Source organism: Geotrypetes seraphini, chromosome 2 (genome assembly GCF_902459505.1).
Source record: "Geotrypetes seraphini chromosome 2, aGeoSer1.1, whole genome shotgun sequence".
Classification (NCBI taxonomy): domain Eukaryota; kingdom Metazoa; phylum Chordata; class Amphibia; order Gymnophiona; family Dermophiidae; genus Geotrypetes; species Geotrypetes seraphini.
The window spans coordinates 101,438,187-101,454,431 of NC_047085.1; the positions used below are offsets into that span (position 1 = coordinate 101,438,187).

The 16,245-nt window shown below is 41.8% G+C and overlaps 1 protein-coding gene across 5 annotated transcripts in view; it reads right to left on the minus strand.

Moving 5' to 3' along the window:
- The window catches only part of SULF1 (sulfatase 1), a 245,651-nt gene that overhangs the window by 12,208 nt on the left and 217,198 nt on the right, over positions 1-16,245 (minus strand). For all 5 annotated transcript variants that reach the window (XM_033934433.1, XM_033934434.1, XM_033934437.1 and 2 more), the window contains 3 exons: positions 13,504-13,676; positions 8,454-8,596; positions 3,054-3,177 (listed from right to left, as the gene is read on the minus strand). In XM_033934433.1, coding sequence (XP_033790324.1) covers positions 3,054-3,177; positions 8,454-8,596; positions 13,504-13,676 — 440 coding nt within the window. The remainder of the gene's footprint in view (positions 1-3,053; positions 3,178-8,453; positions 8,597-13,503; positions 13,677-16,245) is intronic.

Here is a 16,245-nt window from a genome sequence, read left to right on the forward strand (position 1 = left end):
CGGTGTTCCCATTCCTGACTGCAGCTCGTACCACTGCTTGGCTATGGCTATCTCACCTGACTCTACTCTGAATGGCATCTCTTTCGAGTTCCTCTGAGCCTGATTCCTCTGAAAGACTCTTCTGCACTGACAGATTATATACAGCTCTTTCACACTTGAAGGGGAATTTATAAGGCACATCTAGTGGCCTATAGAGTAACTATGGGTCTCATAATAAAAAAAACTCAAACATCTAAAACGTGGCCTAAATGGGTACTTGGACGATCAAAAACCATAACAAATGCCTTCCTCAAATTTCAAAGATTATTGATCATCGGAGACATCAATCTCCACCTTGACGATGTCACCAGCAAGGATGCAATTGAATTTAATAGCTTCCTCTCCTCTTTAGGCTTTCCCCCACCACACTCTCCCCAACCCACGAAAAAGGCCACACACTAGACCTCATCAATTTTCTAGATCTCACTATCCACAAAACCTCAACCGACGACATTCGTTGGGAAATCGTCCCCTGGTCCGACCACTTCCTAGGGGCTTTCTGTCTCCCAATCTTCATCTCACATTTTGGGGCCCCATCCCGCATCTCAAATTCTATTATCTTCCGAAAAAAAATCTCGAGCAATCTGTTCTGGACCAATTTTCTTGACAAATTTTCCCCCATCCCTAAACCAGCAGAACCAGAAACTAACTAGCAAAACTGGGTCGCCCTCTCCGAGTCCACCTTCCATTCCCTCGCCCCTCTCTCCACTAAAACCATCTCCTATTCCCTTAAGGCCCCTTGGTACCTCCCATACCACAGAGAACTGAAACAGAAATGCCGAACTCTGGAACGAAAATGGAAAAAATCTAAATCCCCTACAGACAGACACTCCTGGAGGGTCAATATTAAATTCTACAATATTGTTCTAAAAAAAGTAAGGAAAAACTTCTACGGTGACAAAATCTCCAAATCCAACAACCAGAGTAGCACATTATTTAACATCTGGCGTTTCCTTAACCTCCAAAAATGACTCCATCCTCCCCTCCTCCCCCTCAGCCGATTCTCTAGCAAAAGTTCTTCAGCGATAAGGCGCTCCTTCCCACCTGCAATCTCCTACAAATCTTTGATTCCAATCGACCCCAACCCTATCCCAATAGACTCCTACCCCATCCCAGCCGACAGATCCCGGTCTTCCTTCGAACTAGTTTCTGAATCCCTGGTCCATAATCTCTGCCTCAAATTGAAATCCTGCAACTGTACCTTGGATCCATTCCCTGCCTACCTTTACGAGAACACTCCCCCTCAGGCCATCTCATCTCTTACCATTCTCAAAAATTCCGCCCTCCATTCGGGTCTATTCTCCCCAGAAATGGGCCATATCTCCTTAACCCCACAACTGAAAAAACCTGATCTAGACCCCTCCACACCATCCAGCTACCGTCCAATAGCAAACATTCCTCTCCTTACCAAGATGCTAGAATCCATCATATCCACTCAACTATCTTCCTACCTTGAAAAATTCACCATTCTTCTACCCTACCAATACGGCTTCCATCCCAACTTCAGCACCGAATCCCTTCTGACCTCCTTAATCTCAAAAGTTCAACATCTCCATTCTCGCAACAAATTCGCCGTCCTTCTTCAATTCGACCTCTCTGCAGCTTTTGATGTCGTCCATCATGATATCCTAATTTACCAACTCACCGAGATAGGCATTAACTCCACAGTCCTTGACTGGTTCTCGAAGTTCTTACGCTCCCGCTCCTACACAGTCAACATGAAGGGTACTTCTTCCTCCCCCTGGAACCCGATATGTGGAGTCCCACAAGGCTCACCTCTCTCTCCTATCCTCTTCAACATTTACATGTCCTCCCTTAAACTCCTCCATCTCTCCCCACTTGAAACACTTTACACTTATACAGATGACATCTTTGTTTTCCTCGAGACCGACCGGAACCTCACCAACCTCTCTGCGAACATATCCTCATGTATATCGAACCTTCAATCCTGGGTCCACACTGTGCAGATGAAACTGAACGAATCCAAAACAAAACTTCTCTGGCTCGGCCCAAAACTGGACCAATTGCCCACCTCCATCCCACTGTCCTCTGGCCCCACCTTGCATCTTGAATACTCAAGTAAAATTCTGGGAGTCATCATTGACTCTACACTTTCCTTCAACTATCACCTCAACTCCCTAATAAAAAAATGTTTCTTCAGCCTTCACATGCTAAGGAAAGTGAGAACCTGTTTCCATCAAAAACACTTTGCCGTCCTTGTCCAATCCACCATCCTTTCCAGACTGGACTATTGCAACTCTATCTACCTAAGCCTAACAAAGAAAAACCTTCAAAGACTCCAGCGGATTCAAAATGCTGCTGCTAAGCTTTTCTTCGCAAAAAGCAAATTTGACCACGTCTCACCACTTTTGTCCAAGCTCCACTGGCTCCCGATAATCTCCAGAGTCCACTTACTTTCAAGATCTTACACGGCATTCTCCCCCCTTTCTTAGAATTCCTCTAACCCCAATTCCACCAGATCTACCCAAAAACTGAAACTTTCCTTTCCCTCTCGAAAAGGCGTTTCCCTTGTAGGAAAACTAGGTTCCTTCCTCCCTTTCAGAATCACTGAGCTCTGAAACAATCTTACCTCCCCTCTTAGGAATCTGAGCTCCCTCCAAATTTTCCGTAAACATCTGAAAACCTGGTTATTTTCAAAAATGTAACTCTTCCTCTCTCTGGTTACTCTGTCCTAAATTTTCTCTTCATTTTGTCTTTTCCTTTCACTGGAGTTCCTTTCTACCCTAAGCCTTGTTAACCGTGTCGAGCTTTGCGAATGTAGAGATGATGCGGTATACAAACCCAAGGTTTAGTTTAGTTTAGTGTATCAGTGAAACAAGTTCCTATTTTAATGCATTTTGAACTGAATTTTTCAGACAGCAGAATACTAAAAATATACAGGGGCATGAAGACTTTTGCACGGCACTATAAATACAAATAATTTAAAGGAAGGAAAGAGCTGAATGTATTGAAAATAGGCAAAAGTAGCAGAATAGTGATTTTAATGACGTTACCTGCTTCAAGTCCTTTTGGTCTTGGATTACACTGCTTATAGCCTTGACAACTTCTCAATTCCATTAGCTGTAGGTGTAACTGATTCAAAACACCTCGTTCTACTGTATGGACTGCATTAGTCAGCTGATCATAGGGAGAAAAAAAGGCAACTTTCTTTAAAAATTTTATTGTGTTGGCTTTTTTGGTCATAAACGTTCCAATATCAACCATCCACATAAGAGTCCATACCAAATATTACTGACCTACTCAGGTTTCTGGCTAACTGTCCTCTCTATAAATAGGCAGCATATACAAAGTGGACCTTTGCTATCATTTAGTAGGTAATTTTTTAAAATATAATTTTCATGCATAAGTGGCCTGTTATATAATTCCAAATCAACAAACACAATCTATCAACCTGTGTGCATTAATACTTCTCAAAAAAATTGCGATTGAAATTTTTTATATCAATATTCATAGATGTTTTAAGATTTTAAACATTTTTTTGTATATGCTTTTATATTGTGGAAAAGCCTCAGGATATAAACAGCTGTTTCTCTCTCTTCAGGCTGTCTCCTATTCAATCACAGGCTTAAAAACACCTTAATTTTTTTTTTATATAAAGCATATGGGGTCCACTCTGTCCATAAATCTTTTCTGTGGAATAATTCAAATACCCTTTCTAGAAATTCAAATATTTAACTCAACCATCAGAAACTTATCTTTCTTTCTTCCTTTAAATAACAGCAGATTTGAGAGTTGGATAGGTCGATAGATTGTGTTTGCGGTTTACAGTGGGTTTTTTCCCCTCTAAATATTGATTATGATTTATTTCACTGTCCTCTTGTTTCTCTTATAAAATTTCAACATGATGGCATGTACTTTGCCAGTAGTCATGTGTGGGGCAGGGCTTGGGTGAACACAGGCACAATTGGCATATACACTTCCCCCTCCCTATTCGCGGTTTTGGTGTTCACGATTTTGATTATCTGCTTTTTTGGGAGGGGAGAAAGCATAGTTTAGGGCCTTCCCCCCTTTCTACAGGACTTAAAATGTCTAGTAGCTCTATAGATTACTCCTTACCTGGTGGTCTAGCGGGCTTTCGGGGCAGGATCAATCTTCCTACGCTCCTGCCCTGTGTAAGTCGCCAATAGGAAATGGCTGCCGTGAGCTCCCATTGTAATCTCGAGAGACTACGGGAACTCACGGCAGTCATTTCCTATTGGCGATCTACACAGGGCAGGAGCGTAGGAAGTTTGCTCCTGCCCCGAAAGCTCGCTAGACCACCAGGTAAGGCCGGGATGCCGGGGGGAAGGCAGGAGGGAGGCAGGGGTAGGTCAGAGCCGGACGAGAAGTTATTCGCGGTTTTATACACTTCGTGGTCCGGCTCTGCCCCTATCCCCCACGAATACTGAGGGAGAAGTGTACACATGTAAAAGGGCCTTTCTATTAAGGGTGCTTAAATCTAGCACCAAGGCCTAAATTCTATATAAGACGCCTAAAGTTAGGCACCTAGATAGGCAGATCTAGCCAATCTAAGTGCCTAATTAATTATTTAAAAAGCTTAATCAGCAGCACCAATAACAAACAATTAGCAACTCATAATTGACTTAAATTAAAATTAATTGCTTTCTAGGTGCCTAACGCGGTAGTCGTCTACCACTTGCAGCTAGGCGCCTAGTTCAAGACGCCTACAAGAAAGTGGGTGTGATTAAGGGCAGATCGTAGGTGGATCTTGGGTGTGTTTTGCATGTACGTGCCTACATTGGACTTAGGCACCATTATTTAGGCCAAGAAAACCCTGGCATAAATAGGGGTCACCTAAGATTTTGATGTCTACTGGTGCTTAAGTCCAATATAGGCGCTGCTAGACATGATTCTATAAATGGCACCTAACTCATGATTGACATACACTATGCACTTCATTCCTCAGCACCTATGTTTTAGGCACCGTTTATAGAATCAGGGCCCAACTGCATGCTCTGATTTATAGAATAGGTGCACTTAAGTGCATGAATGATGTCATAAACAGGTACTTGTGTGTGCTATGTGCTATTCTATAAAACTGGTCTGCTAGTCGCATGGTGCATAAAAAAAGGGATGTACCAGTGCACAGAGCTTGAAAATGCCCTGAACGTTCTGCCTTGCATTACACACACATTATAGAATAGTATCAGATGAACAGATTGCAAAGTGCACTTAGGTGTGCTAGCTTATGACCTGGAGAACAAAGAAAAAGAAGAGACAAAGCCTCGGACTACTATAAAGAGAACAACAAAAAGAGGCACTGGAGATGTCACAGCCAACTGACATTGTTACTAATAGGGAGATAATTAGTGAAGAATAACTCAATTTTCAATTCTCTATAATCACAGCTCTAGAATATTTCTACAGAAGTTTTTTATAAAACGTGTAGTGGAGTGCTCAGACCTAATTCCTGTGATTCAGTGGTGACACTGAACCGAGGATCACAAAGGGACCATCATCGCCTCCACTATCCCTTGCCCAACCACATGACAATCCTCTATAAAAGCAAAATCCACTTATCTGAATTGGTTGGGTCGATGGAATCCTCAACCTCGGTGGTGTCAAAGTGCCGTACGTGACTGTGACAACTTAAAAAAAAAGTGTTCCTAATCAAACCATCTCATCATCCCTGTCCCCCCGACTCGAGTTTCAGCTCTTCATCAGGGAAGGACACCCAGCCCGGACACGTCCCAGGGGTCAACGGCGCACCAGGAGCAAGACGACCATCGCAGGTGAGGGCGACGAGCTCTAGTTCCAGACACCTTGCCTCCAGCAGCTCTCAGGCTGCCCCTACTAAACACAACTTTCCAGCAGCCCTCAGCCAAGAAGCGGCGCTCTTTGTTTGTCAGGGGAGGGAGACGAGACTCAGCTAACTGATAGTCACGAGTCTTTTATTTGAAAATAAACAACTGAAATATGTAAAAACCAAAGTCCCGACTAGGATCCATGTTTCGGCGACAGCGTCACTTTCCTCAGGGGAAAGTATCAAACGTGTCAGCGTGTCATCTCCACCCTATCTACAGAAACCAGATCCTTCATTTCTTCAGTCATCAACCCTCTATCTCAATGGACAAAAAGCTTCAAACTTAAACTAAATCCAGATAAAACCAAATTTTTCATGGCGACCCCGTCAAACAAAACCATCGACTCTTCTATCAATCTAAATGGTAGCATCTTCCCAATCAACCCTACCATAAAAATCCTAGGTGTCACCATCGACCAACAACTCACCCTTGATGCTCATACCAACATCTTGATCAATAAATGCTTTTACCTGCTATGGAAATTACGCATGCTAAAACCTTACTTTGACTTCACTGCGTTTAATCTGCTAGTTCAATCTCTAATTCTAGGTTTGCTGGACTACTGCAACATTATCTACCTAGGATCCCACAAGAAAACCATTAAGAGACTAAGAGCGATCCAATAAGACTGATCTTCGGCCTGAAAAATTCTGACCACATTTCCCCATCTTCAAAAAACTGCACTGGTTACCACTTAAAGCCAGAATCATCTTCAAATTCGGCTGCCTCTGTTACAAGACACTGTTCGACACCTTGCCCACCTACCTCATGAACTTCGTTCTTCAGGACTATCCCCGCCCCTCCCGCAAAACTCTTCTATTCTCATTCCCCACCCCCAAGAGATGTCGATATAAAAAATTCCGTGATAGGACGCTATCCTTTCGGGCAGGCATCTGGACAACAGTTTAAGCGCCCTCCTCTTGAATTCTCCATCTTACCAATCCTTCAGAAAATCTCTGAAATCAACACTTATTCAACAAGTTTATCTGATCTTTCGAAACCCTTCCATCCCACGTACAATCTCAACACACCCCCCCTCCTAACTGTACATTCCCACCATCTTCTCTCCCCCCTAAACCAATGCTATAACCTTCATTTGCATCGATAACTGCGGTATCCATACTGTATTTCAACTTTACTGTATACCATATTGAACTGAATAGATATGACGGGATATAAATAAAGCTATTATTATTATTATTATTTATAGAATTGCGCCTAGAGGTGCCTAAGCAGTCTTAGGCACACTCAATTTATGCCAGGGTTTTCTTGGCCGAAATAAGTACACCTAAGTTAGGCACCTATTGGCACCTAGTCAAGCCACACTCAAAATCTATCCTTGAATCCACTCCTAACCATGCCTACTTCCTGGTAGGCGCCTTGAAGTAGATGCCTACCTCGATGTGATAGGTGCCTACCAGCGAATTAATGGTTTTTTAACGGTGCTTTTCAATTAACAGCACTGATTAAGCCTAGATTGGTTAAGCATACTGTTTATAAAATTTGGGGTCTTCTTTCTTGTTACTGCTCCTGCCACTGCCTCTCTCTCACTCTCAGATTTGCTGTTCCACTTTGGCTCTGTGGGCTTTCAATGAACTCAGGCCAAATAGCACCTGAATCCCAGCATCAATCTCACTGTCTCATGAAGACATAAGATCTCAAAGCCAGAATGGAAGTTTGGGCTACCACACAATGCTCAAACAAAACAGAACAAATATTCTAGGAATAGTGGCGTGGTATCCAGCAAAATGAGGTGGAGAGTTGTTTAGCTTAATCTGACTACTGGGTAACTTAAGCTGACTTGTTGTTTTTCTGATCCCATGTCTCTGGTCAATTGTTTCTGCTTTTCCAGTTTAACTATGTCTTTAATACTATATTTTCTTCTGACCCAGATGTGGGAGAAGGAGGTGATGGGCTGGCTTGACTGGATGGGAGTTGGTTAATTGGGGGATGCCTGGAGATGGCTGTGGGGATCTTGGCTAGCTTGGTATATGAATGGATGGAAGTGACTGGGAGAGGATCTTTTGCTGGTAAGTGTTTGACCGCATTGGTGACTTGGAGGAGGGAAAGAGGCAGATGGTTGGCTGGGGGTTTGAGACTACTGGAGATGAGGGTGATGGGGTGATAGAGGAAGAGGGGTGGGGATAAAGAGGAGGAATGAGAGAGAGAGAGAGAAACTGAGCATGAAAACATAGTACAAGAGTGTTGAGAACAGAGTGAGGGTACCAGGAAAGAAGGAAACTGGCATATAGTAATAGAAAATGCAAATCATTTTAAGGAATTGATTCACTAAATTATATTTCCCGTAAACAGATATAGCCTTAGTGAATCTGGTTCTAAGAGAGCTGTAGCAGAACCAAAAGAGAGATCCCAGTATCAGAAAGGAACCATATCCCTTGCTTTTTAACTTCGCCAGAACAGAGGGGGGAAGGGAAGAGGGCAAGGGAATGTTGGAATGCTATCAAGAGCCTCAGCCACTGGTTCCTAAATTCTGAACTGGCTTCTCATCCCAAAAAATGATTATTAAGGCCTGTCTTATTATTCTCTAGATTATTTTATCTTGGACTACACTTACACTTAGTGGTTTACCTGATAAGGATCAACGCTCAAATCAAAGTACTCCAAGAACCCAGTGGCAAATTCACAGAAGATGAAATTGTGGGTCTCATTTACAGTTCTCAAACACCAGTAAGTATTATTATTAGAACTTGTGCAAGCACAGAAGGATCCCACTGGAAAGAAAAATATTTCATATTAATAAAGATTACAATGAAAAATAGTATTTAGCCTTAAGTTAAGGGAGCACCTAGATTCTATTAGACAACATTAGAGTAACCCAGTTTGGGCCCATTTAACATGTAAACCCCCAATTAAAACAGCCATAGTGCGAGTGCCTAACTGTGGCAGCAGTGTGAAGAACTGACAGTATTCTGTAGGTTATGCTTGTAGGAGGAAGTCCCACCCATGCTCTGCCCCCTTTCAAATACTCTCCATGTACGATAGGCGCATATTTACAGAATAGCATTTAGGTGGAATATTGAAACTTATGTGTGTAATGCACTTGTAAATGTTAGCTCCTGGTTTAAACAATTGTCCTTTAATTGTCCAGTATTTCCTGCAAAAAAAAATTATGCAGTGGTGAAGATTTTACCAAAACTGGTGCATTTTTCATCACTGTATAAAGCTCAGCAATAATATCCCATATTTGAAATCTGTCCTGCACTTAAGCAGTTATAGCCTTTAATATTCTTCATTTACACCCCTTTTACAAAACCGTGCAGACGTGCTGAATGCTCTGCGCTGCTCCAACAAGTCAGAGTTCCTATGAATGTTGGAGCAGCACAGAGAATTCAGCACGCCAGCCGGTGCTAAAAACCTCTTGCGTGGTTTTGTAAAAGAGAAGATTAGATAGGATGTTGTTTATTTTTTAGCTTTCCTTAAATCCTAAGGCTGCAAAGTAGAGGCTGACAACTTGCTTCAGCAAAAAAAGTATTAACTCATAGATGCAAATGCACAGCTTCCTGACTGAACCAATTAGGAGTCAGGTATTTCCTGAGCCAATTAGAAGTACACTTCTCCCTCCATATTCGTGGGTTTGGCATTTGTGACTTTGATTATTCACGGTTTTCATCTTGATGATTCTGCCCTCGAATGATGTCATCCTGGAATGCGAGAAAAAAGTTAATCGCTTTTTGTCAGCATGGTCGGGCAAACAGCAGCGTCGGAGAAAAGTGTGCAGAGAAAAAGGGGTGCAAAGAGAAAAGTTCAGCACTCGCTTCAGCGTGGTCGCGAATACTAACGATAAGTTTTATTCACGATTTCAGGGTATTCACGAAGGCTATACCACAAAACCCGCAAATATGAAAGTGAAAAAGTTATTTGCGATTTTTTGGTATTTGTGGGCTGCCTTTGACTCTAAGCCCTGCAGATATGGAGGGAGAAGTGTAATACAGAAAAATGAGGGTTTACTTTGTTGCTCAATCTATGCAGCTGTAATAGAAATGGGATGAAAAGGGGAGGCATGGAAGAAATGAGATCCTGTAGCCTGCCAAGTCTATGCTGATCATAATAGGTTTCTGATGCCTCCCACTAATTTTGGCTCTTCTGAAAAACTGACTTCGTACATTAAGTTTACTGTAAGTAAAAAAAAGGCTTGGATAATTTCCTAAAAGAGAAGTCCATAAACTATTATTGAGATGGCTTGGGAAAATCCACTGCTTATTCCTAGGATAAGCAATATAAAATCTGTTTTACTACTTAGGATCTAGCTAGGTACTTAGGACCTGGGTGGAACTCCTCTAACCCTAATTCCACTAGATCCTCCCAAAAACTGAAACTATCATTCCCCTCTGCAAAAGGTAGGAAAACTAGGAACATCCCTCCCCTTTAGAACCACTGAACTCTGGAACAACCTCACATCCCCGCTCAGAATTTCAAGCTCCCTCCAATCCTTCCGCAAACACCTGAAAACTTGGCTCTTTTCAAAAATCTAACACCTCCCGCTATTTGGTACCCTGTCCCTCTTTATCTTCCTAGCTCCTTTCCTATAACCCTTCATTGTAGCTCCTTTTCAACTTAACCTTGTAAACCGTGCCAAGCTCTACGCTTGTGGAGATGGTGCGGTATACAAACTTAAGGTTTAGTTTAGTTTAGCCACTGTTGGAAACAATATACTGGTCTTGATGGACCTTTGGTCTGTCCCAGTAAGGCAATTATTATGTTCTTAAGTTCTTAAGTCTTCAGAGATAGAAGGAAGAAAGCCAAACCCACCGTGGATTATTTTATGACTCACTCTAGCTGAGGTGTATGAAGACAACCATTTCCTGACCAGAAATTACATTACATCTCACATTTATCACCTTTACCAAATATAAATCAAGGCGATTTACAATTAAAAAAAGATCAATACAATCAGAGATTTAAAACTGGCAAAGAACAAGAGCATCAAAAGGTTCCTATGCAGTTTTACAAAACATTTTTGGGCCGATGACTGGCTCATAATCAAAAAAAATGAAAGCATCCAAAAAAAACCCCGCCTAAGTCAGCACATGGACATCCTAATCGCCGGGACGTCCAAGCATTGATAATCAAAACCGTTTTCTTGGACATCTATTAAGACATTTCTCCCACTGGGTGTCCAGAGCTCCAGGGGGATTGCTGGGAGGTGTGTTATGAGTGTGTTTTGGGCAGGCTTAATTTAAATATCTTGTGGTGATAATCAAACCTTTTCTAAGACGACCTGGACGAAACTTAGATGTTCGGAGTTAGACATATTTTAGAAGCATGTAAGTGCCACAAAGGGACCCAAACTGACCAGAAGACCACTGGATACATTAAGGTGTGATTCTCCCCCCACTCCCCCACTGCTCACTAACTCCATCCCACCCCCCACCCCCCCAAAAAAAAATCTTAATGAAAGAGCACATACCTGTCTCTAGAACAGCAGCATCTGGTAAGTGAAAGCCTAGTACAGCATTACACAGGTGTCTTAAGTAACCTGGTGGACGGGGTAGCAAACCATAGAGAGGTGGACCCAGACCCATAAGCCACTCTAACCACTACATTTATGGTGAAAAGTATGAACCCACTAAAACCTATCAAAACCCTACTATACTACCATATAGGTGTCACCTGCTGCCATGCTGGCTATTGAGGTAGTAGGTGGGTCTAGTAGGTTTGGGGGGAGTTTTGGAGAGCTCAGCATAAATTATAAGGGGTATACAGTGAGATGTACTTCTGGCACTCTTTATGTGAAGTTCATAGTAGTGCCATCTAAGGTGTCCCACTGCTCTGTTGGCAATGTCTGTGTGGTCAGCCCATTACAATGCTGGCCCCTCCCACATCCAAATGTCTAGATTTGAACGTTTTCAACTTGGACGTTTCTTTGGTTGAAAATGGGGTATAAAGTTAGGCATCCTAAGAGTTGGACGGCCTGTCAGCCTAGACCTCCAGGTAGACGATTAAATTTAAAAAAAATTTCTTGGATGTCTAGTGGTTCGGCTTTTGAAAATGGATGTTTCTGTGCTTCTGATTACGGATGTTTAGCGGAAAACGTCCAAATCAGACTTAGACATCCTTTTTGAAAATGGCCCTCCACACCTATAGCTGCTTTTCAGCACCCACTTTCAATAAAGTAACACTAAGGGCCATATTCAGCACAGTGTTTTAAGCAGTTATCCCCAGATTCTATAAAGGGTGCCCACATTTGGAAGTAGATCTCAGATCGGAACCCAAAATAATTAGTTAATGGGCTCCAATGATGTAATTACACAAAGCCCTGAGAGGTATTGTCTTGTGTTTGCACCGGTCTTTCTATTGCAACTTTATGCTTTGACATCCTACAAGGGGCCAGCATTTTTAATGCACTGGCCACATAGACATGCCAACAGAGCAGTACGGCACTCTAGGGGGCACTGCTGTGAACATCACATTAAGGGTGACAGGTGCACATCTCACCATAACCCCCCATAGATTATATGGTGAGCCCTCCAAAACTTCCCCAAAAATCTACTTTACCCACCTGTCTACCACCCCAATAGTCCTTATGCTTGCAGGTATGGCAGAACAGTGGGATTTGGTGGGCTCACCCTTTCCACCACAAGTGTACTATTTAGGGTGGCATACAGGCCTGGGTCCTCTTCTCTCTAGTTCAGTGTATTGCAAACTGTGTGCCGCCTGAGATTCCAGGTGTGCTGCAAAATGCCAGGGAGGAGGAGAGGTGCCGGCAGATTGCCTACAGGACGTGCCTCTCATGACGAGAGGCACATAATGTAGGCAGTCAGCTGGCACCAGTGCCTCTTCTTCTCTCCAAGCCTCTTCCCTTCCAGCCTCCCCACTGGCAGTTCAGGGCCCCGTCTGGAGGACCTTCGCTCATGTGCGGACATCAAAGTGATAACATCACGCTTGCATGTGACAACATCGTGTCAACATCCGCACACTTCCAGAAGCCCTAGAGCCGCGGCCACCAAGTTTAGTGCACCACAGCTTTGCAAAGTTTGCGAGACACTGCTGTAGTCCAATGCACTACCCATCAGGCTACTCCAGAGACCTGCTTGCAGCTCTACTAGTACTGACCATAGTATCTGCAGCTGTCAAAGAGACAGATATGGGAAGGCATCAGTGAGCACTGGGGAGTGTGGCCTAGTGGTTAAAGCTACAGCCTCAGCATCCTGAAGTTGTGGGTTCAAACCCACGCTGCTCCTTGTGACCCTGGGCAAGTCACTTAATCCCCTCATTGCCCCAGGTACATTAGATGGATTGTGAGCCCACCGGGACAGACAGGGAAAAATGCTTGAGAACCTAAATAAATTCATGTAAACCATTCTGAGCTCACCTGGGAGAACAGTATAGAAAATTGAATAAATAAATAAATAAATGTTTTCATCCCCCCAGTTATCTGATCAGTTTGGGTACTTTTTTGACTCTTATTCATTTTATAAACAGGTCTAGCCCAAATGTCCAAATTGTACCCTGGACATTTTGTAAAATGTTTGATTATTGCTATAAAACGTCCAATTTTATTGTTGTCTTTTGGAGGCTTATTTACGGAAGAATTGGAGCCCAATTTGCACTGACACTGAACTTCATTGCTTTATGTCTCCCGAGTGTAGAGTGAGTTCTATTAATGCACGGAACTTACAGTTCCAGAAGGGTGCTGTCTGCCAGTGGTTATTATCATGTGTAAAGCACGTGAGCCCAGGAAGACTGCATTCATCCCCCTTCTTCTGGCGCTTTTTCTCTTTTCTTTCCTTTTTCCTTCTGTGGCTCTCTTTGAACAATCGAAGTTTACCATCCACTTCCTGTGCTGCTTCCCTGTGCAAAAAACATTCATTAAAATGTATTTTTTTTAACATAAATTTCATTAAAATCAAAATATCTTTGACCTCTAAGAGGCGATCAGTAGAAAAAAACTAAATATATAATCTAATCTACCATTTGTAAGTCGCTCTATGCCTAAATAGGTTCAAGGCGACGTTCAAGTTGAGTGAAGGCAGATAAGTAGACGGGGGAGAGGAGAAGAGACAAGGAGAGGAGAGGGAAGGAGGAAGGTCTTCTAGGGAGAAATAGAGAGTAGAATAAGTGATACATTTTACATTGAAGACATTGAAATATCAGTCAAGTAGGCTATTGATTGTCAATGAAGTGTGTTGCCCCAAAGAGAAGAGGTTGTAAAAACAGCCTGGCAATAATAAGCAAAATATTAAAAAGATATACAGGGCACACAAGTAGAGACTCCTCCATAGAGTTTCCATTGTTCTTGCAAATTTCTCTGCTCAGGATTTGTTAAATTTTAGAAAAACAGAATCTCATAACAAATAAGGATATAGGTCCAGCTAATTTGCCAAATATCTTTCTGGTGCAGTGCCAGAGATCCCAGTTGATTTCTGATTTTGCCATCATTTCACTACAACTAGAGATCTTTCTGCCTAGCCCATAGTTTTCTTGATCATTGTTACGGGTTTTGTTTTTTGCCATTTATTTTTTTTCTTTTTTAGTGAAGAAATATTTTCTGATGTTTCAGAGTTTACCCCACTGAAGTTTCATAATGTGACGAGAGTGATTGAGGGGTCAGTGGGACAGGTTTGGCAAATCCTGTTATTATACATTTAAAACATAAAGAAAAAAAGAGAACAAATGTCACATACAAGCAAAAAAACAGGACAAGCGAAATGGCTTATCAGATCTTGTCTTCAAAAAAATGGCTTTCTTAAATACAACCTAACCAGGATCCAAGTTTTAGCAATAACTATTGCCTTCATCAGGGGTCAACAATACAAAATTTACAACAAGAAATAAATGAAAGCAATATTTAATATGAATAGAGGAATTGAATAAATAAATCATGAGGTATCATGAGATCATAATACACTGTAGTACCATAAATACAAGTAATGTCGAAATATGCACCTACAGATATAAAATCATACAATATAAGGTTATATATAAAAGACAGAACCAGTAGTCAATGGACTTTAAAAGGTGCCATGGAAATGAAGTCAAGAGGTCCACACTGAAGAAACAAAGATTTTCACCACTACGCAGAGACTACTATTGTCTTCAAAATGAAAAATCAATCACATTATACTGAAAAGATGCCACAGAAATGAAATTAGGAAACCAAACCAAAGTGACAATAGTTTGAAATGCTTGGGGAACCACCATGTTTGATCGAGGAGTTAACGTGAGAGATTGACTGGGACTTCACATCCTGAGGCAGCTTATTATTAGCGAAATGCTGGCCACCATCAATGTGCGGTGTCTTTTGCGGTGTCTTTCTGTTTACTCAACAGGATTTGGCTTTTCAAATCGTTTTCAGATCATAGGGGTTCCAACACAAGGCAGAATATATCCCACTTGCATTGCACAAGGCTTTTCTTTATTGAAATATTATTGAGGAGGTTTTTTATGTCAGTGACTTCAATACACCCTGTAAAACTCCACCTGTTTTCAACCTGAGTTTCTCGGTTTGGTGGAGGGGGAGATCTGAGGCTTTTTCCTCCTCTTTATAATTTTCAGAGAAGAAGCGTTGTTGATGTTTGAATTGTGGGTTTTCTGCCTTGTTTTGGAACTCTTTGCCTGTGAAATGCGTAGTACTCTTTCTGTGGACTCTGTTGATCTCTCATGAGTAGTTGTGTTGTGCTGAAAACCAGGTCGGAAGTGTAGTAGGATTAAATAATTTGAACTGCTCCATAGATATTTCAGATGCCTACAATAAGTGACTATTGGTTCTGTCTTTCATATATAACCTTATATTCTATGATTTTATATCTTTAAGTGCATATTCTGACATTACTGAATATTTATGGTATTACAGTGTGTTATGATCTCATGATACCTTGGTGTGATTTATTTATTCAGGTCCTCTATTCGTATTACATTTTTAATGATATATGTTACTTACTATTGTTTTGATTTCTTTCTTGTAGATATTGAGGAGTATTTTCAATAGGACGTCTGAGTCTGACTTTGGACATTTTGAGAAAAATGTTCAAAAACTGATTGGAAAAAATGTCCATTTTTGAACCTGCACAATGTCTAGCTTTTTTTTTTTTTTTTTTAATGGCTCAGCTAGATGTGTTGTACAACTAGACATCTAATTGGTTGTTTTTGGCCATTATTGGAAAAAAGTCCAAATTAAAAATGTCCAAAACAAGCCATTTGCATGTAGGAGGGGCCAGCGTTTTTAATAGACTGGCCACGCAGACATGCCAGCAGAGCAGTGGGGCACTGCTGTGAACATCACATTAAGGGTGACAAGTACACATCTCACCACAACCCCCATACATTGTATGATGAGCCCTCCAAAACTCCCCCCAAATCTACTGTACAAACCTACTATCTACCACCCCAATAGCCCTTTTGCCTGCAGGTGTCACCTATA